We start from the raw sequence: 26,154 nt of genomic DNA on the forward strand, positions 1-26,154 counted from the left end.
TCAGCCTTCTGTCCAAGGAGGAATTTCCCCAAATGGCCTCCATTTTGAGTAGGGCTAAGAAGCATGGGTTTACGTTTCTAGATGAGTGCTTGTGGCTTTTATCTGGTCATGTCCTATCTTTCAGCTTTCTGTCCAGGAGGAATTCCATAATGTCCTCCATTTTGAGCAGGACTAAGAAGCATGAATATATTGGCCGTTCAAGAAAAATGGAGGAGGTAACCAATTGAGGGGGGCCAGCCTATGCACATGTATGTGTGTGCATGTGTATTTGGTCTAGAATGGCCTATATTTTCAGTGCCTTGTCCTCCTTTGAGATTAGGACATCTAGAATCATAGTGTTGGAAGAGACCCCAAGGGCCACACAGTCCAACCCCATTCTGCCATGCAGGAACTCTCAATCAAAGCATCCCCGAAACATGGCCATCCAGCCTCTGTTTAAAGACTTCCAAGGAAGGAGACACTACCACTCTGCAAAGGGCAGTATGTTCCACTGCCAAACAGCCCTTACTGTCAGGAGGTTCCTCCTAATGTTTAGGTGGAATCCCTTTTCCTGGAGCTTGCATCCATTGCTCTGTGTTCTAGGTCCAAAACACTCTGCAGAAACAATGGTGCAGAAATAGTGGTCTCAAACTGGATTATTTCTGCACTATGTTTTAGACCAATGTTGACGTTTCTCAAAACTCAACAGCATGGAGTGAATGTGAGAGTTACCCTTGTTTGCTTCAGCATTTGAATATCCACAGTGACAGCTGAATGCAATGTTGGTTGTCTTTTAGCTGGAGCATTCATTCCTCAAGGAAGCAGACTATTGTGTTGTCAGATGCTTTCAGATTTTACATTTAACACAAAAGTGTTGTCGGATGCTGTCAGATTTCTCAGTCATTGGCATTTTATGTGGATCTCTGAACAGCATCCCTCATGTTTAAAAACATCTTAGGCTGGGAAAATGAGACTTGCCCGAGATTTCCATGGATGAACAGGGATTTAAAGCTTGGTCTCTAATCTTCTGAATGTCTGGAACATGCTAAGTGCTCAACCAAGAGTTTATTTTCTGCTGCTCCAAATGGTATAGGCAAACTAATGGATTCAAATTCCAAAGAGAAAGGAAAAAGAGAGAGTTTTCATGTAAACTTTAGGACAAACATGCTGATAGTTAGGAAGAGTTGTTTTTTAGTGAAACTAACTACATCGGACGATGATGGGCTTTAGTCTGATGGGCATTTTTATGTAGCATTTGGATGGCCTTCTGATGCTTTAGCTTTGAATTTCCTGCGCCAGCAGCAAGGAATTGGTTACATGAGCTTTGATGGCCCTTCCAATACAGTACTATGCTTCTATAGTTTTTCCATGGGCTTTTCAGGCTACGTGGCCATATTCCAGAAGAGTTTATTCCTGACGTTTCGCCAGCATCTCTGGCTGGCATCTACAGATTCTGGCAAAACGTCAGGAATAAATTCTTTCTAGAACATGGCCACATAGCCCCCCAAAAGTACAAAAAACGATGGATGCCGGCCTTGAAAGCCTTCAACTTCACACCATACTTCTATGATTATAAGACAGGGAAATGTCAGGATTCATATTGTTCCTGGATGTTATATGGATCATGGGAGAGCCAGCATGGTGCAGTGGTTTGAGGGTTAGATTAGGACTCTTAGAGACCAATGTTTAAATCCCTGTTCATCATGGCAATTTTGGGCAAGTCTCATTTTCCCAGCCTAAGAGGAAGGTAATGGCAAACCTCTTCTTATTGTAAATCTTTCCAAGAAAACCCTGTGAAAGGCCAGCCATAAATCAACACTTGAAGGCACACAAAAACAACAAATATTGATTATTGAAATTTTGTCATTTGGATTAATTTTTGACAAAGAACTTCTGGCATTATGTCAAAATATTATACTTTGGGGTTTTTCAGAAATCTTAAGAATCTAATGTTTCAACACTGGATCTTTATTCATCTGCTTTGAAATATATCTCATTTTTCCATGAATGGTTTGGTGCTGCCTCTTAGTCCTCATTCTTACTGCGAGTGCGACTAAACTCCCTAGTTATTCCCTGGTTATTAATGGGGTAATGGCTCTTGTATTAATCACATTTTAATTTCATTTTAATTTCAGTTGCACGATTTTGATGGGTTAATCACCCAGTTTTTCCCGGTGTAGCAAGAAAGTTGTAGGCAGACTCCTAAGAACATCATATATAGTTGAAATAATGTTGATTATTTGGCCACTGTCCATGCTCATTAGGGGATTGTGGAAGCTGTAGTCCAAAATGTAACATTGCTAAACTCTAGTTGAGTCTTTCTCTATTTACTACTACTGTGTCAACTCTCCTACCCTGCTTCTTCCTCTTTTCCCCTCATGTCAAATTTGTTGGAGATGTTCAGATGGGGAAAAAAGCCAGGAGTAAAAGGCATACTCCTGGCATAATTGCACAATCGCACTGAAGATGGTAAAAATAATGAAAAAGATTTTCAGACACATTGCTCTCATCCAGGACTTATCCAGTGAAGATCCAGGAATGCTCCAGTAACAAACTATTCAGTCCCATGAATGGTTTGTTGCTGGAGCATTCCTGGATCTTCACCGGATAAGTCCTGGATGAGCATGATGTCATCTGAAAATCTTCAGCATGATTGTGCGATTATGCCAGGAGGATGCCTTTTACTCTTGGCTTTTTTCCCTATCTGAAAATCTCCTTAGTGCTAAACCCTCTTGTCCAGGATCTGCCATAGTGAAGTATCATGTGCATTGTTGCCATTATAATCCTGGAGTTTGTATTTTGTACTTGAAATTTGTAGTTCATATTTAGAATTACAAAAATACTTGTCAGATATCCTATTAGTGAATTACAATGGCATAAGCTGGACTTAAGCCATCACAACTCACTTGTATGACTGTGTGGAAATCATTCTGTTCTGACCACAGAACAACCAACCACTCTAAAAACTAATACTCAGTAAGCCCACCCCAAGGAAGCATTTCCATGTTGAAGAGCAGGGGGGTGAGTGGGAATGGGTCCAGCTATTTTCTTGTAGTGGAAACACCACAAGAACTGCTGAAGGTCTTGGTTGACGCCTATTGCAGTGCATCGAGTAACACAAAAATAGCTGGAAAATGGCCATGTTGGGACAGGGGATTGTGCTGCTTGCAAAGTGAGTTTGGGTTGGGTAGCATTGGAAGACTTAACCATGTGATAAAAAAAGAATCTCCTGATGCAAGATCGCCACCATATATTTTGTACTTTGCCTATGTCCACTCTTTCTGGGTTGGAGGGGTGGGTCGTATAATTTCCTTTGTATTTGCACAAACTTTTAGCCACAGGCATTTTATTGGAGTTTAATATATTCTTACAAGACAAAAGATCCAGACATATGTTGAAGCTTCAGTAAAAATAAACTTGCAAATATGTGTGTCATCAGCTCCTGCTACATAAAAGTTATAGGATTTCAAAACATCCAATTTTACTAAAACTAGGGCACATCAAATGTAATTACATTTCCTTTCTAATATTCTTCTTAATTGTTTAAGATGACCTTGGCTTGGAATAATACCTTGCCACAGTCTACCTCCTTTGATCCTGCTCCATGTAATGAAGTCATGGCCTTGTTTTCATGATGGGACAATGGTTTTCATTTTGAAGTCATGACTAAAGAATTAAGAACTTTCCTGTTAGCAGGAAGAAATAATATCTAAAATAAGAAACTTCTGGGTTCTCAGTAGAATACTATGAGAGAAAGATCCAATAAATAACATTTTATACTAATCCAATTACTAACTATAAATCAAATCCAAAGCAAGAGGAACTGGTCAGTCTATCAAGGATTTTTGGTATTATTCAGCAGTAGAGTACTCAGGTTTGCAAGGATTAGAAATTTGCTAGTCTCCACTCCATTCAAGCACACTCTCTTCTCTTTAACTGATTTTCTCCTTCTTCTTGATCTTTCTCTCTACCCTGCCTTTCCCTCTATTCATTCTTCCTTACTCCATCCCTTACTAGGCAGCAGGTCTTTCTCTCTTTTTCTTCCTCTGTCTTTCAACTTTTTTGAGTGGGACTTCAAAGGGAAGCAAAATTTCACCCTAGATCTCCTTTGGAAAAATTATTATTCCAAGCCTATCTAGAGCTTTATCTCTGATGTTTGGGGAAGTGAGCCACATATACAACTGAAGATGGAAGAACAGAGAGAATCTAATAAACTAACATCAATCCTGCCCACTGGGTGGTCTTGAGTAAGTCACATGCTCTTAGCCTCAGAGGAAGGCAATGGCTTCTCACCAAGAAGAATGTGTGACAGGCTCACCTTAGGATCATCATAATCAGAAACGATTTAAAGGCCACAACACACACACAAATAATATTTTTAATTTGCAACTCACCAGAGTTTAGTCAATATCCATGCCAAGTTTCAAGTGTCTTAAGTGCTTTATAGTCTTAAGAACTATGAAAGAGTCAGACACAAGATACAACTGACTGTATATGTATACATGTATTTTTTTACTGCAGAAGGGCATAGGAGCAAGTAGTGGGGATATTAATGGTAACTATTCAAAATTAGGAAAGACCCAGTTTTAATTCTTTGCATCTCTGGTGGAAATGTTTCTGGAAAGTATGTTTCTGGAAAGCAATCTGCTATGTTCTGGAGAGTAGTTTCTGATCTTAATAGTTAAAACATGATTTAGTCTGTAGATATTCCCCAATTTTAGCTAAATTTTTATGGAAAGATGTCTTTCAGGATCCCTGAATATACCTTTTATCTATAATTTTCAGGGCTTTATCTGGGTTATTGTCTTTATTTATTGTTGTTTTGGTGTACTGTTTGTTGTCATGCTTTGTTTCAGAACGTATTAATAAATTTTAATTAAAATAGTTGTTACTGGATTGATAGATCAATAATCTGACTTAGTATAGCTGTTCCTTTATTCCTCTTTATTCATGATGGACAGCATAAATACAAACTTTTTCACAGTTGTCAATTTCAGGAAAATTTTGAAATGAAGTATTTTAAGCCATTTTAGTAGTCACACATGATCTAAAAACCTTGCCACAATTCTAGGTGTGTCAAAATGGGTTGTAAGTCTGAGAGATCAAGTCTATTAGCACTTCTAATAGTGTATTAAGGTGGTGAGCATCTGTAGAACTATAGACACAACGGGGCCACTGAAGAACACAATGAAATCTTCATCACAATATTCTTCCATTACTCTGGGATGCAGTTCTAGCTCTGCAGATTTGAACTCATTTAGGTTAGCTAGGTGATTCCTATCAATTCAGACCCTTTGCCAAGGTCTCTGCTGCTTCATGGAAGCACCATTATCTTTTTGGGAGAAAACTGAAGCAAAAAGGTCTTAAGTAGTTCTGCCTTTTCATTTTGTGATGTGTAATAATAATAATAATAATAATAATAATGATTTATTTATAGCCCGCCCAATCACAAGGAATCCAGGCGGGTTACAACAGTAAAAATAAAGAAAATAAAATACAATACAATAAATAAAATACAATAAAATTAAAGAGAGCAAAGTGAGTACATTCACAGTTAGGCCTGATGGAAGTTGGGCCTCTCTTTTTCACTCCCTCCCAGGTCTGATGATGATGTCATGAAGGGAGGGCTCTTCTTCTTGAGGGAAGGATTTTATTTTAATTAATTTTAATTTAATTCTTCTCATTAAATTTAAGAGAAGAATTGGTGGACAGAGTGACATAAGTCACAGTAAATGGGGAGTAGAACTAGGTAGGGAAGGCCTGCCGGAAGAGATCCGTCTTAAGAGCCTTCTTAAAGGCTGTAAGAGTAGAAATGTCACGGATCTCCTTCGGCAGGTCATTTCATAGCTTCGGAGCTGTGATGGAAAAGGCCCTCTGGGTGACTGAACTTAGCCTAGATTTTATTGGCTGAAGTAGATTCTTCCCCGAGGACCTTAGAGTGTGGGACGGACAGTATGGAAGTAGGCGATCTCTTAAGTATTCTGGACCCAAGCCATGTAGGGCTTTGAAGGTAATCACCAACACCTTGTACCTTGTTAGTCTTTTACCATCCTTACTGAACAGCATCCCTCCTGTCTTGAGCATTCTCTTGCCTCAAATATATCTGGGGGGGACGTTTTGTTGCTTTTTGTTTGCCAAGCTAGTCTCAGCTCATTTTAAGTTTTAGCTTTCCTTATACCGTTCTCATACACACACATTTTCCTCTCCTTGCTTGCCAAGATAATCTCAGCTCATTCTGAGCTTTAGCTTTCCTTATTCCTCCCCCTCCTCTCTTTGTCTCTCCCTCTCCCCCACCCTAATATATAAGATTTGTCTCTATATTGCAAGCGTTAGCTCTTTTGTGTTGCTGCCTTTTTGTAAAGCATTTGTAGGAAACCAAGTTGCCTAAAATGTACAGTAAAATGACAATTAACATTCTCTCATAGATATTTGACAACTGCTCTGCTGGATTAAACATCCCTCCAGTCCAGCATTTTGTTTCTTCCAGTAAGCCACCAGAAATATCTGGGAAGCCCATGAAGAGGGAAAGTCAGATGGTGACCATAAGGTCTAAATGAGATATATCCACTTTGAAAGAAACAGTTTGCTTAGTCATACAAAATATTTTTAAGCTCTGAGTAATTTCAAATTAAGCTAAACATATGCAACATACTATATTCTGCACCAAGTTCCAAAACATTTTGATCTGTTCTGCTGACATGATAACAGAGAAAACACCACAATAAGATGCAAAGAACTAGTATGACATACTGTACTGTATATACTCTGGAAATAGTACTTGCTCTTTATTGGTGAGTTTGTATGTATGTCACAGTCTTTTGATGCTCAACTGCTGCTACTGCATGTTTTTGTGAGATTTCTGTATAAAGTTGATTTAATTGCTTGCTTAGTGTGTAAACTTAGGCTACCAAGCTAGAGTCCACCAGACACTGGGTCGTTAAATAAACTGTTGAAGTCAATTTACTGTTAAGACTTCATTCATGAACTTTTTAAAGATTTTTAAAAATCCCCTTCACTCGAAAGCAAATCAGGGAAACCACAATGGCATATGCAACTGGTATTCAGGAGCATACTGCTTCTGAATTTGAAAGTTTCATATAGCTGTTTTGACTGATACCAAGGGCTGGAAAAGTTCTTTTTGGACTATATTTTCCCAAATCTCCCAGCCAGTATGTCTCTCATATGAGAACAGTGAAGATGGTAATCATAAAAGTAGTTGTTACTATAGTATGATTTCTCTGTAGTGTGAACATTGTGGCTTGGTGGTTTTGTTTAAGGACATTCTGATATCACATGTACAAGGTTGATACTCCCACACTAGCCAAGTACCATAAATACAGTTTGAGCTAGGAACTTCAGTAGTGTCTAGATAGGATCTTTTAATATCCGTAAAAGCCAGCATCAAACTCTCAGGGCCTTGAGCCCCTATTATTCCTTCCCTGATAACAATAGACAGAGAAGCCCCGTGGCAACATTGTTTCCATTTCCCGCACAGTCTTACAGATTTATCAAATGAAATCTATTCTGTTTGTTTTCACCAAGCTATCTTGCGTCAGCAGTGCAGCCTTGACAGGCCAAGAGCAAATTTCAAACAGCACTAGATGGCTGGAAAGCTCATAGCTTTAAGCAATATCCTCACGTCATGATCTGATACTATCTGAATGTGATGAAAACCAAATATTGTTGTCTAGAAACAACAGATTTAGTGACTAGCAAGTATAACGCCTCAAAAGTTTGAACACATTTCTGAAGAAGTGGAAAGACTGAGATATTAGACATCATGGGGTGTTTAATATTAGTTAGTTCCAATGGGCCAAATGGTGTACAACACATTAAAATCTTTCATTGCAGCCCCTTTCTGTCCAGAGATGTTGCATGCATTAGATGACACTTTTTTTACAGTATCTGCAAAGGGACATCTTGTGTCATCAAAGCTCTGGACTTTTTTGAGAGTATAGACAAGCATGTAGAGGGATGATCCATTAGAGCTAACCAAGAAGACTTGATAGCCATGTGATATTGATGGATATTCCTCCTCGCTGAAGGCATGTTACTAGGGAGGAGGTCCAGTTGACATCATTTCCATTTATAATCCTTTCTCATGTTTGCACTTTTTCTTTTCACACACTCTCTCTCTCTCTCTCTCACACACACACACACATGAAATAATTAAGGAGCACACAATGGAATACAGGTATACCTCAGTTAACAAAGTATCTAGTCTTTAATCACTTCCACAATAAGACAGTGGTCATGTGCAGAACTTTGCTAGAAGCTGTACCCCCAAATGTTGCGTATGTAGGCTGGTTTTGCATAGGGAAGCTTATATAAAAAAAGTTCTTCTTGAATCAATTCCAAAAGGGAAAGGCATCTCGTCACAGAGACAGAAATGTGATCATATAAGAGTGTGGCTTAAGTTTTTCCAGAGAGAAGATGGCCTTACAAAGATTTATTCAATTACAGTGGACCCTTCTGCTAGTCTTGGTTCCAGGACCCCACATGGACATCAAAATATGTGGATGCTGAAGTCCCATTAAATACAATGGTATAATAAAGTGGCATCCCTTATATAAAATGGCAAAATCAAAGTTTGCTTTTTGGAATTTATTTATTTATTTATTTGAATATCAAGCTGTGGATGCTTGAATCCATGGATAAAGAATCCATGGATACAGCAGGCCGACTGTTTTAATTTTTTACAAAATGGTTTATTAACCCTACAAATTAAATGTTCACTTTAATTTAGATGAAAATCTCCCTTCTGGAGCCTCACTGAACTAATGATGCTCAATTACAATTCCCATTATTCTGGACCACTGGCCATTCTGACTTGGGCTGATAGGAGTCACAGTCCAACACCACCCAGAAAGCCAAATGTTCTAATAATTACTCATCTTCATAACTGTTCTAACAGCCTCTTTTTTGATTTAAAGAATAGTTAAAATGTTTCAAGTGAAAAACTCTAAGCAGGCTCAGAGGCACACAATTTCCCACACATACCTTGTGGTATAGTAAAGCCAGGGCTTGCAGGGATGATTTCATGATTAGTAAGGTCATCCTCTGCCATACCACGTGAAACTCAGATGTATCCTTGCTGGATGAGAATAGGATATTTATTTATTTATTTATTTATTTATTTATTTTACAATACAATATTATTATAGTTTCCATTATTTTTGTCTCTGAGTATTCAAATATCATAAATTTCAGCTGAGATAAATAAACAGAATTATACGCTACCATCCAACATTTCTTTGTTTTTTAAAAAAAAAATTAAAAAAATTATTTTAACCACAAAACATAAAATACACACACATCTTTATATGCCCATTACATTAAATGCATATATTATCCAACATCTATTTTCCTAATACATTTCTACTCTTTAATATATTTAACAGAAAAGTTCCTTTCTATCCATACTTCCTACTATCTCTCCTCCATCCTTTTAAGTACCATCCATTTCCTTGTCTTTCTTTCTTTCGCCCTCTGCTTTTTATCTGATCTCTATGGACGTTATCAGACAAGGGAAATTGGAAGTATAATCCAATGGAAATCCGAAAGCAATCATGGGGTTTAACGTTATTACGAGATAGACCACACGAAATTTCGGGCAATGGCAAGCTATTTTCGGGCAATGAGAAGTCAGTTCGAACGCAATTCGAATTCACGTAAATTTGCTGAACTAGCGAATTCACGTGAATGCGTTCTGGCCCCACTTTCTTTTCATTCGAAATTAAGAGAAATTCCTCCCGTGTGATAAACTCCTCCTTTCCCTTTATCTTTTCTTCCTCCTCCTACTTCCTCCTTCTCCCTCAAACACCCTTCCTACCCGTTATCCCTGTTCTCTCTTCTCCCTTCTTTCCTTCTCATCCTACTCCATTCCCTACAACCCTTCTCACACTTTCCCATTTCCTGCTTCCTCTTCCCATATATATATATATATATCCCCTTAACTTCTTACGTGTCTGTTTTATCCTCTGTTTGAGCAACTATCTCTACTCCCACCACTAAAACTTCCACCACCAGCACTTTTATGTTTAATTCACTTTCTTATATTACAACAATTAACCCACAATTAATACTATTCTTATTCTGAAGAGACTAGGATATTTCCAGCAACAATTTATTGCTGTAAATTACAGTGGGCCTTTGGCATCCGCAGGAGTTTGGTTTCAGAACCACCCACTCCTTGGACACCAAAATCCACGGATGCTCAAGTCCCATTATATACAATGTCAAAGTAAAATGGTGTTCCTTATCAAAATGGCAAAACCAAGGTTTGCCTTTGGGAATTTATATATTTACACACACATTGATATTTTCAAGGTGTGGATTGTTGAATCCATGGGGAAAAATATGTAGATATGGAGGGCAGAGTGTATCCCTGTTGTAGGTCTTGTCTTGAGTTGGCATGACCTATTAGCTTTACAGTAGACCTGCTCTTTGTGGAAATGAAAACACTTAGAAATTTTGTTAGACCTACACAGTTCCTATATTTTTGGACTCTCCCTGCGTACGATGCGACAGCTGGGATCCTGGAAAGGGCTCCCACTTCAACATTTAACCACTGAATTCAGATGCCCAGTTATATCTGTCTCCCTCAGCTCAGAGGTTCATTATCTCCCAGCACTAACAACAGAAGAGTGCATTAAAAAGGGACAGGCGCATTTCCCTCTTGGAACTAAGCCACGCCAGGCCCCTGTCTCCTTATTGCTCCTTTAGGGCCACCCACTCTCTGCATTGATTATGGCCTTTGTGGCTGTTGTGTGCCTTCCAGTTGCTGGAGTTGGGGATTAATTAGAAATGTGAATTTTAACTGTATATTGTATTTTACTATTATTCTGTTTGTTGTAACTCGCCTCAATCCGTAGGGAGAGGTGGGCTATAATTAAATTATTATTATTATTATTATTATTATTATTATTATTCCCAGTTATGGTGAGCCTGTCACAGGGTTTTCTTGGCAGGTTTCTTCAGAAGGGATTTGCTACTGCTATCCTGTAAAGCTGAGAGAGTGTGACTTGCCCAAGGTCACCCAAGGGGTTCCCATGGCCGAGCCAGGATTCGAACCCAGAGTCCTCCTAGTCCAATTCTCAAACCACTACCCCACACTGGCGTATTTTTTGTCCTTGGCAAGCTTCTTTAGAAGAGGGTTTGCCACTGTCATCCTCTGAGGCTGAGAGAGTGTGACTTCTTGCCCACAAGGCCACCCATTAGGTTTGCATTGCACAGCCAGGACTCGAACCCTGGCCTCAAAAAAGTCACAAGCAGCGAGAGGCGTGGCCCTGTGCCGTGCGTCATTCTGACGCGCCACTCTCTGCTGCTACGTCACTCTCGTGCGCTGCTGTGGAGGAAGGGGAGGAGGCGGGGCCTGGCCGTTCCGCCGCAGAGCAAAGGGGCAAATCTGGAAGAGCGAGGCGGACGGTGGCCGCGCGAGGACACACCGCGCAGGAAGCGTTGCCGCGAGGTTTTCCTCCCTTTTAGTGTAAGTGGCCCTTCGTTTGTGACCCATGGACCCCGCAACAAACTCCAACTCCCAGAATTCCATAGCCTTGAGCCACAAAGGAGTTAAAGCGGTGCCAAGCCGGGTTACTTCTCCAGTGTGGATACAGCCTGAGAGAGTGTGGCCTAGGCTTTTCTTGGCAATGTTTGTTCGGAGGGGGTTTGCCATTGCCTTCCCCTGAGGCCGAGAGAGCGTGACTTTGCCCAAAGGCCGCCCCCCACTGAGTGGGTTTCCAGAGGGATTCGAACCCTGGTCCTAATCCGGCACTCAGATCCCTAGGCCTCGCTGGCTCTGCGTGTGTGTATGGATCACACAGACACAGGCACAGACTCTGCTTTGTGACACTTCAAGCAAAGGAGAGTCACGGGTGCCTTTCTGCTTAGAAACTACACTCGTCTTCTCACACTGCTGCTCCACTTTGGCTGCTCTGGCTGCCTCCTGCTGCATTCTGGGGCTTGTAGTTCAGTGAGGCCCAAGAGCTCTCTGGCTGAGGATTCTCAATGCCCCTCTTTACACTCCCAATCCCAGAATGCAACAGGAGGCAGCCAGAGCAGCAGCACTATAAGAGTCTAGTGAGGCAATCTAGCAGGTCCACTGAAGGAGTGGGGCTTTCTTCTTTCCCCCCTTTAAGTGAGGAGAGCGATGGCGGCATTTCTCCTTGCTGCCATGACTCGGGGGTGTGTTAGTTGTCAAGAAACCCAAGGCCTCTTCCTCTCAGGCGTCTGGTCCGTGGGCCTAGGATTGCAGCAGCAGCAGCAGCATTTACCAACCCAGGAGGAGCAAAGTGTGTGTGTGTCTTAGGCTGCATCCACAGAAGTAACCTGGTTTGACACCGCTTCAACTGCCATGGCTCCATGCTACGGAATTCTGGGAACTGTAGTTCATTGTGGCACCAAAGCTTTGCCAGAATTCTGTAGCATGGGGCCATGGCAGTTGAAGCGGTGTCAAACCAGGTCATTCTGGTGCCACAACAAAGTACTATATAGAGATCTTGTAGCACCTTTGAGACTAACTGAAATAAAGAAGTTGGCAACATGAGCCTTCATAGACTTCAGTCTGCTTCCTCAGATGCATTTGGTGGAGTCGCCTGAGAAAGTAGACTTTAGTCTACGAAAGTTCATGCTGCCAACTTCTTTCTTTCAGTTAGTCTCAAAGGTGACACAAGACCTCTCTACATACTGATTTCACGGCTATATCTTTGAATTCTACAATAAAGCACCGCTTGCAGAATTCCATAGCATGGAGCCATGGCAGTTAAAAGTGGTATCAAATTGGATTATTCCGGTGTCAAAACAGACTACAGTTCCCAGAATTCCATGGCATGGACCCATGGCAGTTCAAGTGGTGTCAAATCGGATTATTTCTGCAGTGCGGATGGAGCCTCAGTTCTGCAGCTTGCACCATTCCCTACTATCACTGAGCAAGGCTTGTCGGGTAGCGTCTCTTCTCTCTCTCCCTCTCAACATCTGTGACATAAAAATGCAGCGTCATTGCCAGTAAGTGACTTGGCCCAGTTATCACATTGTCTCTAGCTGGTGACAAGAGTTTGATGTCCTTTTCAAGCATGCTTGGTAGCTTTTGGACATGGTGACCAGATGTCCTCTTTTTTAAGGACATGTCCTGCATTCCAACTTTTTGTTGAGTAATTCCAAAATGTCCTCCACTTTGAGCACGACTAAGAAGCATGAATTTACATTTATATTAGTGGTTTTAGCTTTTATTTTGTAATGTCCTACATTTTGAGGGGTCCTTGTCCTTCTTTGCGGTGATGACATCTGGTCACTCTGCCTTTGGACTGTTAGGGCTTGGTTCATCTGGCCTCCAAAACAATCACATAAACACACTGGGAAGCAACAATGATGCTTTGTCTTACAGTAATGTCTAGAGGGTGAACAATATGAGGAGTGATTTAGGGAGCAGAGCAGTGGTGAAATAGGGGGGTGCGGGTGTGTGGACTGTACTGGATGACACCCCAGAAGAAGGGGGACACCCAATCCCCCCCCCGCATCTTGTTGCCATGGCCTCATGAAGAGAACAATAATGCTGCTGCTGCTGCTGCTGTCTTCAAGAGCCCCACTTTATATTGTTGCTTTATATTGTTTTATTGATATGTGTGTAGTCTGCACTAAGATTAAACAGCGGAGGCTATAAATACATAAGTAAACAAATAAATAAATGTGGTCTGTTTGATTTGTTTCAGATGCATCATGTCCAGAATGGGAGCCTTACGTGTGGGACTTGGTGTGGTCTTGGGAGCAGCTGCAGGAATAGGTCTATTCTACTACTTCTACAAACAAAAGAGAAAAAAACCCTGGCATAAAGGAGAACCCAGACCTCAAGATTTACAGAGTCAGAACAATGCACTAGACCCTCAGGAACATATAGAAATTATGCAGCCTCATAATCAGGGTAGGATGGTGATTGTCATGTTTTATTTTGTACGTTTGTTTGTTTGTTTTAAATAAATGTGATAGTTCTTTGTGTTTGTTTCTTTTGAGGAGTTTACTACGTCAACTACAGCTCTATTGCTAACTTTACCAAACAAGCATATATTAAAAGATTTTGATTGTTTGCTGTTTAGCAACTGTCTACAACTTCCATTCCACAACACTTTCTACACATTAAGTTGAATGCATAGAAAAGCAGGAGCAGGCTTGCATAGTACAGCAGCATGATTTCCAACTGGCATGTGTTCTGTTTAATATCACAGAGCAGATTTGAGGTGAATGTGGTAGGCTGTAAAGGTAAGTCTGTTCCTCCAATGGTATCAGTTCTGCTAATAGATATGCACAATTGGATTTCATCCCATGTGCCCAGTTTAGCCCTGTGCATGTCAAGGATATTTTCTGTATACTCGAGAGCCTGGACAACATTTTTATATGAGTGTTTTAAGCTGAATGTGTGGAGGATCCCTTATCATTTAAACCCCCATACTAGTTGTTATCATTGCTATTAATGTAAATATGTTTGTAGTTTTATGGGAAATATCTGTATGGGGATGTTTTTGCTAAAGCAGATACACTTCTAAGTTCTTTGTTCTGACTAATTTAAATTGATACATTATAGCTATTCCTAGTCTAGAGAGGATCATATTGTACTTGTCGTTGCTATGCTGTTGTAGAGGAAGCTTGACAAACCTAATTCAACATCTGAAACATGGCTAAATATAAATATACAGGGATTTTAAGAGCTACCAGTATCAAAGTCCTCTGCCTGGATGGCTCACTCTGTCATTTTCACTTTCCTGTATTTGTTTTTTTTTTAATTCCAAGTTGTTTCTGTGTGACTTATGAAGAAATCAGTAACTTCTAAAAAGCTCATATACCCCAAGTCTAAAATTCCTTAGAATTAAGCAGCAACAACATATATTGTACCGTGATGGTGAAATAGTCCTATTGTAGCTAATTTCTTCTCTCACTTTAGTTCCGTTGATGAGAACAGGACCAGTAGAGGGTGGTGATAATATACTATATACATCTCTTCTAACACGTGAAGAACAAGCTGAAGTGCTGAACCGTTTGGACTTTCTGCTTAGAAGCCTTATAGATTTGCGAAATGAAGTGGAAGAGCTACGGAATAGCCTGCAGGGTTTAGCAGGAGAGATTATTGGAGAAGTCAGGTTGGTGTAAAGCTACTCTCAGTGACAATACAGGTTGCTGAAGATCTTCCAATCAGAGACAGACTGAACCAAATTTTGAGTGCAATTAATATTTGTCTTACTATTGACTGTAGAGGGTAATTCTTCCAGAGTAAATTTACTGAAGTGCTGCTCAGATAGATACGTCTCTCCTGACCTTCCATAGCTCCCCAGGGGAGCTATTGTGAATTCCCTAACCTCAAATAAATTCCAGCCCATATGAGGACAAGCCATATGAGTCTCACACTCTTGAGGGCAGAGAAATAATTATGGAAACTTTGATACTAGGAGAATCCTGGAATACTTTCCTATCCCTCCTTAGAACTCAGTCCTCTTTATTAAAGGGATGAAAAAAGAATGAACTAAAATACCCCCTGTCACTTTAGACTTCTATCTGGATATTGTGACAAACATATGGCTGCACACCCATCAATATGGAGCCCTGGTGGCGCAGTGGTTAAATGCCTGTATTGCAGCCATTTACTCAAAACCACAAGGTTGCGAGTTCAAGACCAGCAAAAGGGCCCAAGCTCGACTCAGGCTTGCATCCTTCCGAGGTCACTAAAATGAGTACCCAGACTGTTGGGGGCAAATTAGCTTACTTGCTAATTAGCTTACTTGCTGCTTACCGCTATGATCTTTGGAATAGCGGTATATAAATAAAACAAATTATTATTATTATCTTGGAAAGATTAAAGTATTTTGAACTGATTTTAGTGGTATAATATGGTGTGGTTCTACTATTGTTCATAACTGAATTATATTGCTGTTTATCTGGTGCAGCAGGAGGGGTTGACAAACTTTGTAAATTTTTGAATTGAATCTTCCTGTTACTTTGCAGATTGCTTTTATATCTGCACACTGTCACAGGAATAATACTGAAGCTGTGGAGGTATTGAACTCTCAAAAGCTGTGAAGATGCTTAACACACTTGTCCTTACAAAGATACTTACTTTTCGCACACTCTTCCTTTTCTTTAGCTATTCATAATGTGAAGGCTCTGTCTTCTCTATACTAAGCAGTGTTTTACATTAGAATCCATTCAGTCATCTATAATAACAAAACACTTTGTCAATATCAAAGATTACTATGACCGCAAAGGAACACTGATATGAAGCAGACTTTAGTATGGGTTAGAATTAAATGTGAAGTTTACCAACAGAAAACCTAATATTGTAGAAAGTGCAAATACTCAAACTAGTGCACTGGAATGCTGCTTGAATAGAACTGTTGAATATCCAGTGTTAAAGTTCCTAGTTTCAAAAGAAAGTGAATTTATACCCTGCTGCTCCTCATAAAACCCCAGAGCAGTTAACACAGTTAAAAGTCACAAATTACAAATATTATTTTCAGCATTCCTTCTTAATTGTAGTTGGTAATACAGTGAAATCTTTATATTAAATCATGTAAATATTGTGGTATATGCAACCTTATATGCTATGTATCAATGATTAAAGGTCTCATTTATAGTAGGATTCATTCTAAGTTTTACTAAGCAAGATGGGATGATTTTATTGGTTAAGCAGGGGAGAGTTAAAAAGGACCAAAGAATGAAATAGCATAACCTTTCACCATATTAACTCCTCTTCCAGGTCCCATCTAGAAGACAGCCAAAAGGTTATTCGGCGAAGACGTTTTCCATATCCCAGAGAAAGAAGTGATTCTACAGGATCTAGCTCTATATATTTCACAACGAGCTCAGGAACAGTCAATACAGATGATGGGGAAAGTGAAGGAGGGTGAGCAAACACTAGTTCAAACTTTAAAAAAAAATTGAAGCAAAGACTAATTTAAAAGATAAACCTATGGCAAAATGTAGTGTGCAATGTAAATGATCTAATTTTGTATTTATATTATAACATAGTGGCTTATTCATGTATCTTGTTTTAATTCATATTTTAATCTTGGGTTCCATTCAGGAAAATGCCAGGCTATTAAATAAACAAATAAAGTGAATATTAAGCCTTTTGGCTGGAAAGTTCAGAAAGAAATGTTTTTCAAGACAGTTATCTATATTTAAGTATGTTATGGTTGACAGGGTGATATTAATTCATAGCAGAATGCTGCTCTGGGTTGTATATGTACCACTTGAACAGCTGTTTTTGCAGATCACAGCAGCAAATTTGCTAGCAGTGAGGAACATCTAGAAGTGCTAGAAATGGGGAGAAAACTGATGTCTTGTTTCTGAAGGTTTTGCTAGCTGTGCTCCGTACATTGTTATTTTTCGTATTCATTGTGAATATGTTTAAAAAGCACTTAATTTCCTAAATAATAATAATAATAATAATAATAATAATAATAATAATAAATTTTTATTTGTATTTTCCGCCTCTCCTTGTGGATCGATGTGGAATTACAGCAAAGAATAAAAACCACAATACAATACAAAATACAATGTTATCTAAAAATACAGTCAGTAAAATAACAGCAGTATTACTACCAATCACTAAAAATGCCAAATCTTCATCAATTTTCCATGCTATCAAGTCAGAGTGGGAATGTTCCATAAAATCAGCTATAAAAGGTCAGGTGGATAGGCTCGCCGGAAGAGATCCGTCTTAAGTGCCTTTTTAAAGGCTTCTAAGATGATAATGAGACAGATCTCTTCCGGTAAGTTGTTCCATAATTTAGGGGTCGCGGCTGTAAACGTTTTATGGGAAGGTGCAGTTAGTCTAGTTTTCATATGTTCCAATAGTTTCTTCCCTGATGTTCTAAGAGTGCGGGGCGGATTGTGTAGGCAGAAGCATTCCGGTTGGGCCCCGGAAGTGGCACCGCGAGATGCTAGTTGCGCACTCGCGGCGTCACTTCCACCGCGCAATGTCCAGACGCTACGCGTCCGCGATGTCAAAATGGCGGCCCCCGTGTGGATGGACGTCGCCATTTTGCACGGCCTCGATCCGTACTAGGGTTGAGGGGCATCAGGAAGTGACGCCCCTTCCTAACCCTAGCAAGCCCCTTCGGCGCGTCTGTAACGTGCCTTTGATGACTAACTAAAACCTTGCAATTGCTGAAATTCTGCCTTTCTGTCAAGGCACAGACTACAGAGTATTCTCACTGACCTTGGCCTGCACATACTGTACAGTGCAAAGTCAGATACATTTTCTTCTGTTTATTATTTTATTACAGTTTCTTCTATAATACAGAGCTTCACCAAAGAGTGGGATCACAGTAATGATTAAATCCAAACTCTGACAACACTTTTCCTCTTGAGCCAATCAGTGATATTGTTGATAGTCTGAAGGACAGTTTGTGTGCAGCCCTGGATGTGGAATGATTGGGCAAAGCTGTGTGTATGTACACATGCATTTTCTTGTTCATCTAGAGCAGGGGTGGGAAGATGCAGCCCCCAGGCTACATGAAAACCCAAACTGTCTTTTGCTGCCTTCAAAATCCGCTCAAGTCTTCCCTAGTCACAGAGGCTTGAAACTGCCTGTCACCAAAACTATGTCGCAGTGTGTCTCTCTGGTGCAGTTTGCTGGTAAAATTCAGCAGCAAAACATTCTAGCAGTTTGGTGCTATAGTGCAGATGTTTTCAAAGCATCAAGATACTTCATGCATTTCCTAGCTAGCTAACATCTAGACTTGGATGCAAGGATTGTAAGTCCACTACTGCTGTGATTTTATTCAATTACTATTGATTTATTTTAGAATTAGTTTAGAATTATTTTAATGAATTTAATCCTAAATAGTTCATATACATTTAATGAAAAGAATGATCAAAGTTAAGGAAACAAACATCTCCATTTATTTACATACAATGTACATTTGGCCTTCCGTGTCCATTTCTGCACCCATGGATTGAACCATCCACAGCTTGAAAATATTCCCATTCCCCATTTAAGGTGCCACCTGGTACAGCCTCCCTCCCCCCCCCCAAGTGATGCCCCTGGTTAATATTTTAAAAAGCCTGTTTTGTTGCCCCCAATATATTTTCATTTACATGTCACTAAAATGTAAGCAGTTGCTGCCCGTGAATTTAGAGTGATTAAATACTGTTTCTTCTTTCTGTATTTAAGTTAGTATTTGATGGCAAAAAACTTTTAGCTGAGTAATGGGGTCTTAATGCTTAAAATCTTGTGTATTTATACCGTACATGTCAAAACTGTGTAACATTACACTGATTAAATTAGAATAAACTGACAAAATGAATGTGCTCCAAAAAAATGTTTTTTAGCATGTCAGTATGTGGGTATGATGTGAGACAATAAAAAGAAAAATGGAATTGGCAGTTTGGTTTTGGAATTGGAACAGCTGAGGCTACACTATCTTAATAAATAACCAGTTGGAGAAGCTCCATATAGACTTTCTAAAAATAAATTCTTTGTTTTGTGCTTGAAACTCAAAACAGATCATTACTGCTAACATTACCCCCCAAAAAGCAAATAGGAGCACTCTGTAATGTAAAAGGTATTTTTAAAAGTTTCAGTTTGGCTTTGCACATGTATATAATTTAAAACATGTAGGAAAATTGTTTGCTTGATATTTTTAAACCTTCCTCTGCATGAATCTTTCTCTGCATTTTATATTTAGTGCGTAGACACTCCTGGCGTAGTGGTAGCAAAGTAACAAAAGCTATTAAAATTATTCTGTCTCAGTCCAGAATAGACTTCGAAATCTGATACGTGAGTCCTGTCTAGATGAATCTTTTAAACTGATTGGTGATGTGTCTACTGCAAATTAGCCAGACACTTTCCACCTGCTTATTCTGTTGCCCATGTGCCTTTCTCGACTTCATAAATTAATCTTGCTTAACAGGCAAGGTGTTTGTGCATTGGAAAGCTGTTCTTTTGATCCTTACAAGTTTGAGAACAACAATTTTGCATAGTACTAGGGAGCATCTGTGGTGATCCTGACTCTATTTGACATGACTGTGATATTTTCCTTTGCTGCACAGCAGATTGTCCTTACTGGAATGTGCATGCTTTTAATTTCCTTTGTTTAGTTGTGTATGTCATGCATCGGGAAAATGTTTGTGTATTGTCTGTCTGCTTGTCCACTTGGGATTCAAAATTTAAATGCTAAGCAGTTTGTTATTATCCAGAAGTATAGTTAATTATCCCTGACACATGACATCCTTCATGCTTTTTCACAGTTCTACTTGATCTAGTGACTAGGAAGCGGTGTACGTTCTGGGTAAAATCCAAATAATGGGTTCTGCTAAAGGAACTACTTCCAGCAGTAGAACTTGAAGTGAGAGACTTTCTTGCATTCCTACAGATCTTTCTGCTCTGCACAGTTAGACAACTAAATCTTCAGAGGTGAAGGATTATGCGGTAGAGGAGAAATTCCCATCACAAAAGTGGAGATCTACTCATTGGATTTCCTTTACCAGGATGGAATAGCTTTTAAGAAGAAGGCAGAACTGATACTGTTTGCATTTTTTATTTTATTTTGGTATAACAGATACATGCCTTGATTGAAGCTAATTCCCATCAGGATTAGTCTGGAAGTCATGTGAACAATGCCATTTGGGACTTTGTGAAATGATATTTTCAGAACTGATCAGTTGTATGTCTGTTTGAAAATGGGACTTCATGCCTAGGCTAGCAAGTGGAAGCTATAAACAGTTATTTTCTTAATTATCATTCCTTGTATATTCTTTAAATTAAATAATTATCATTGCTTAAATATCATTTTAAAATGTGTTATTAGGCTGGGTCTCAGATTCATATGTGATTTGAACTGATGACCATGGCTGTGTATCATAGCTCCAAGAGGCAGGGTAGAATAATGTTTGCCTATTTTTCAGATACCAATACATAATTTAGTGCTAAATTATCTGCTTCCTCTGCCATTGATATCAAAGCTGTCTTGCTGTGTCAGATAGTTCAGGCTCTTGCTCTTTGTATATTAGCATTCTATGTCTTTTAAATTCTGTTTTATTCTGTACAAACTGTTGACTGAGTTTACACACAAGAATGAGCAGGATTTGTTGGTTCACACAGCCAGTTCATGCATTTTTAATCCTGTCCTTTTAATGCTGCTAATCCTGAAATCTTGGCTCTTCCCCCCCCCCAACAAACAAACAAAAAACAGGATTCATGAACCAAAAACCAATTTTGATTTGTAATCTTATCTTCTTTAAAGCGGAAAGTGGCAGGAATGTGGGTTCTCATAATATGGGAAACTTTCATTTTCTGGTTGAGTGAAGATATCTTACATTACAGATTCTCTTCATAACATTGACCTAATTGGTTAAGGCTGATGCACATAGTAATCCCAAATATCAGGAGCACATTAGATTGAAGAAAGATGATTTAGCAGCATCTGCTAGTAGGCACCAAACAGGCACAGACAAACCAAATGCACCAGCATATAGCTTTCACAGTAACTCCAGAATGTCAAGAAACCTAAATGTATATGCAGCCACTGCCATGAATATATAAAGAGAATGAGTGTGTTGTACATTTTGTATTCTTTTGTATCTTGGGTTAAAGGTACACCACAGCTAACGCAGAGTCTGATTATGATCGGGAGTCAGAGAAAGAGAGTGAGGAAGGAGATGATGAAATCAGTTGTGAAACAGTGAGGATGGCAAAAAGGGATTCCCTGGACCTTGTCAATGAGGATGATACCACCTTGACCATGGACTCTGCTGCACAAGAGGAACTTGGTCAGTTACTACAACAAGCAGATCACTTGCACCAGGGGAATGACCAGGAGAAGAGAGAAGGATTCCAACTGCTGCTTAACAATAAACTAGTGGTAAAGTTCACTTTAGACATTTCCCAGAAAAACTGAATTGAACAAACCAACAGGGGACAGCAGAACATGATGTTATGCAAAGTCTTGTCTCTACCACAATTTTAAACAAGACCACTTACCCAGCTGCAAATTGCTTGTGCTCTGTGTAGTTAATTAAAGCCCAGAAAAGCTCCTGAGACTTGGCCTCTCTGAAAAATTATTCAGTTATATTTTGCCTCTTATACATTGAAGAGTACAGTCATTCAGTTAGTCATCTGATGTTGTTAAGTGAAATTGCAGCATCTGTGAAATGGATAATGAAGCTCTCCTGAGATATTTTACCCTGGATAGGCAGAATTGTTCAAGAAAATGTATATGCCAGTTTCTTCTAAATTGATGTAACAATTTTTCCCAAGCCTGTTAAAGAGAAGAAAAGTTCATCAAAATTTGTTGTGCCTTCATTTACATTCCTCTTGTATTCTTCTACTGATTAAGAAGTACTGTCTACCTTGGCTCTTATTACTGGGCTACCCCAAGAGCCTTGCATCCCATTAAAACTTTGCCCATCCAACTGCTACAGTCTATTTGTTTAATTTTAAGTTGGACCTGCCATCTGAGTGTTGAAGATCACCACCCCAGATAGAGTGGACCCTTCCCATCTATGAGGGGTTCAGTTGTGGCACTCTCCATGGATGTGGGAAAAAGTGGACACTCATGTCCCATATTATTGAATGGGTGGTAGTGTGTGTGTATGTGTTCACATGCACACACCACTACTGAATAATATGAGGCATGGCATTCTGTGGATGATGAAATCAAAGCAAAATTAGGTTAATAAGCAACTATTTAATTCTTAATCCAGGTAGTTGGGTTTCCATTTATTGGATTCATGTATGATCTGTCAGAACAGGTTAAGCCTGAAATCTTCTTGCAAGCCAAGATGATCAAATTGAGGCTGTTATGCTTTAGCCACATTATGAGAAGGCACAACTCATTAGAAAAGACAATCATGCTAGGAAAGTAGAAGGAAGCAAAAGGAGAGGAAGACAGCATGCCATATGGATAGACTCAATCAGAGAAGTCATGGGCCTGGATTTGCAGAAACTAAGCAGAGCAGTGGAGAATAGGGGATCTTGGAGATGTCTCATCCACATTGTCACCATGAGTTGGGGTTGACTCGAGGGCAAACAAGCAACAAATAGTCTGTCATGATACATTTCTCATTACTGGAGTTGCAATCCATACTTTATACTCAATAATATCTACTCATTCCAATTATACTTCTTTGTTACTTCATATAACGCTATGAAAATTTAGCTGTTCTCTGGTAACAGACATGCTGTTATGAAGCTGCACATTTAATTACTTCTGTCCTGATCAAAGAGTGTATCCAGTCCTCTGCAGTGCATATTGTGCACAGTATTGTTTGATGTACCACATCTAGTGCAGACAGTGGTATATAGTTGAAAGGCAAGCACAATGCCTCTGTGTAATTGCAGTTATTGTAAGCCTTCTAAAACGTTATTGCTAGTGCAGAGAATCATAGGATCGGTTTAACAGATTATAAACAATGTGTGCCCTACATGAAGTTGCTAGTCCTAATTATGGTAAATTGATTGACTCAAATGCTGAATGGTAAATCAATACTGATGTAAGTCCCAGTGGTCTGCTCTGCTTGGGACTAATACTTGGATTTTGGCCTGTGTCCCCCCCCCCCCCCCCCCTAGTAGCTTTTCCCAGTAATTCATAAATATACAGTACTTGACTTTTGGACTTTGTTCCTATACTACTTTAAAATCAGTGCTGTAGCAATATATTGCACTATGATACTTCACATCAACAGAGAGGAGTTTATCATAGAACATTTCAATACAAATCTCTACAAAGCAGTTAAAATCTAAACAAAATGTGATTAGTTAGATTTTAGATTTTGTTATACGTTGGAATTGAAAATCATACTTGCCTATAATCTCAAATCACTAAAATACAAGTGAACCAATATCTATTCTTTCCACAGTATGGAGACAAGCAAGATTTTGTTTGGCGTCTGGCCCGAGCATATAGTGATATGTGTGAAATCACAGAAGATGCAGATGAGAAGAAATCCTATGCATCTGATGGTAAGAAGACTTTCTGAAATAAGTTAGCTTGGAAACAGGTATTGCTTATACAATTTCACTACAGGTTGTTCATGCTGATCCAATCCAACAGTTTTATATAATACCTTTAAAAATACTAAATTGTATTCAGAGTACACAGAATTGTCAAGCACTAAAAAATTAATTTTTTAGCACACACTTTAAACCGACAAATGGCACAATAAATTAAAATAGCTGCAAGTATATTGAATGCTTGTACCAGGTCGCACTTCTTATTCATGCCTTTATAAAGAGGCTCTTTTGTTCATTCTCAAATTCCTGAGCTTTATGGTTATCTCAAAGCTTCCCACTTTTTTTTCTTCTTGTACCATCTTCTCCTGTCGGTTAGCTACAGACAGCAATAATCTGCTTCTCTTTGTGAATAAAAAGAATATCAACTGGTATTGGAATATCCCAGTTCTTCTACAGATTGTATCCTGACTGCTCATTGCTGTAGGAGTTCAAGGCTCATGGGTCACAATCCATAGTTGCTATTAAGAATATACTGCCTATGTTGTTTGTATTTTTCTCCTTATTTTTGAATCTGATTATAAGCTTATTGATTCCTTTCTTCTCTTTCCCTACATTGTGGCATCTTAAGATATGCTGGAGATGAGGTTTAGGCTGTATCTGCACCTCAGAAACAATGCAGTTTGACACTACTTTAACTGCCATGGCTCAATGCTATGGGATTCTGGGATTTGTCATTTTGTGAGCTATTTGGCCTTCTCTGTCAGATAGCTCTTCGGCTACAACAATCTACAAATCCTAGGATGTCATAACCATGGCAGTTAACACAATGTCAGACTGCATTATTTCTGCAGTGTAGATGTAGCCTTAGTGCCAGTCTCTTAACATAATGAAGTGTACAGCTTGACATTCTTTTCTAGAGGAATATGGACCAAAAAGATAATGGGCTGTGTTTACACAAATACCAAACTGCCATGTACTTGGCTGTTTGGCCCTTCCCAGCACAGGTAACTTTCCTGAAAAAAATATGTTTTAATGAGCATGTGAAATTTTGTCACACACTGTATAAATCTCCATTTGACAATTGTTCTGATAGCTAGGTGTTCAAAATGTGGTGTGGAAATACGTTATTTTTGTTGTATTATGTTGCAGGCAAAGAAGAGGCGGAAACAGCTCTGCAGATGGGAGATCAAAGTGCTGAGTGTCACCAGTGGTATGTAATTACTTCCTTTTTAAGGAAATGAAAAAGAGATAAAATTGTTCTGTATGTTGTACTTCTGTACCTTGTCATATTTAGGAAAAAGAAACATAGTTGGAAGTACTCCAGCCCAGATGAAGAAATTCTTTTTCTTAAAGACAAATTTGAATTATGCCTCCCACACAAACACAAATACACAAAAAACACATCTTCATTTGGCACAAGAAATTATGAGTTCAGAGACAGTACTGGTTACAGTTTATCAAAATGGTGTGTGAAGAGAATAGAGATTCTGTATCTAGCAATGGCAGAAGGCTGAGTTTCATATTCAATGGCAGTACTAGGCATTTCTCTTGAGGATGGAATATCTTGTATCTTCAACAAAACAAAATGGAAAATGTACCCAGGGATAGCAGTGTTGGCCATGTCACGAAGTACAATAACATCCCAAATCCTCAAAACTCTGATACCTTTATTGGGCCAAACAGAATGCACAAAATACATGTTGCAAGCTTTTGAAGCTCCACTGGCTTCTTCATGAGGCAGTGATGTTAAAAATCACACAGGGGGGGAAAATATGACAATGTTAATCACACACCTCCAGTACCACCTGAACTAAGAACAGCCACATCTTGACTAAGTGCAGGCTTGTGACTAACGCTGTCATATTTTTCTTTCTACTGTATGATTTTAACACCTTTGTCTGATGAAGAAGCTAGTGGCCCTTTGAAAGCTTTTAGCATTTATTTTGTGAATTTTGGTTGTACCAATAAAGGTATCACTGTTTTGTGGATCTTGGATGTTATTGTACTAAAACAAACTGGGTGTCTGGTGTAGCCTAATTTTTATATAGAATGTCTTTAGCATTATTCCACAAATTTTCAAAACTAGTTCTAATCATTAGTCGTGTGACAGAGGAAGAAAAACATGAACACAGGCCAAAGATAAGGACATGTTTGTGCTGCACAGGATCTATCTTAATATGCCGAGGCACTGATATGCAAATTCCCAAAAGCCTAACGAAAGAAAAACAATTGAATTC

The 26,154-nt window shown here is 39.2% G+C and overlaps 1 protein-coding gene across 1 annotated transcript in view; it reads left to right on the forward strand.

The window, feature by feature from the left end:
• Nucleotides 1-11,332: 11,332 nt before the first annotated feature.
• RMDN3 (regulator of microtubule dynamics 3) overlaps nucleotides 11,333-26,154 on the forward strand; it is a 46,174-nt gene continuing 31,352 nt past the window's right edge. Inside the window, exons 1-7 of the mRNA XM_042454427.1 lie at nucleotides 11,333-11,467; nucleotides 13,686-13,894; nucleotides 14,909-15,104; nucleotides 16,715-16,861; nucleotides 21,560-21,827; nucleotides 23,824-23,926; nucleotides 25,067-25,127. Coding sequence (XP_042310361.1) covers nucleotides 13,693-13,894; nucleotides 14,909-15,104; nucleotides 16,715-16,861; nucleotides 21,560-21,827; nucleotides 23,824-23,926; nucleotides 25,067-25,127 — 977 coding nt within the window. The 5' untranslated portion in view covers nucleotides 11,333-11,467; nucleotides 13,686-13,692. The remainder of the gene's footprint in view (nucleotides 11,468-13,685; nucleotides 13,895-14,908; nucleotides 15,105-16,714; nucleotides 16,862-21,559; nucleotides 21,828-23,823; nucleotides 23,927-25,066; nucleotides 25,128-26,154) is intronic.

The sequence above is a fragment of the Sceloporus undulatus genome, chromosome 1 (genome assembly GCF_019175285.1).
Source record: "Sceloporus undulatus isolate JIND9_A2432 ecotype Alabama chromosome 1, SceUnd_v1.1, whole genome shotgun sequence".
NCBI lineage: Eukaryota > Metazoa > Chordata > Lepidosauria > Squamata > Phrynosomatidae > Sceloporus > Sceloporus undulatus.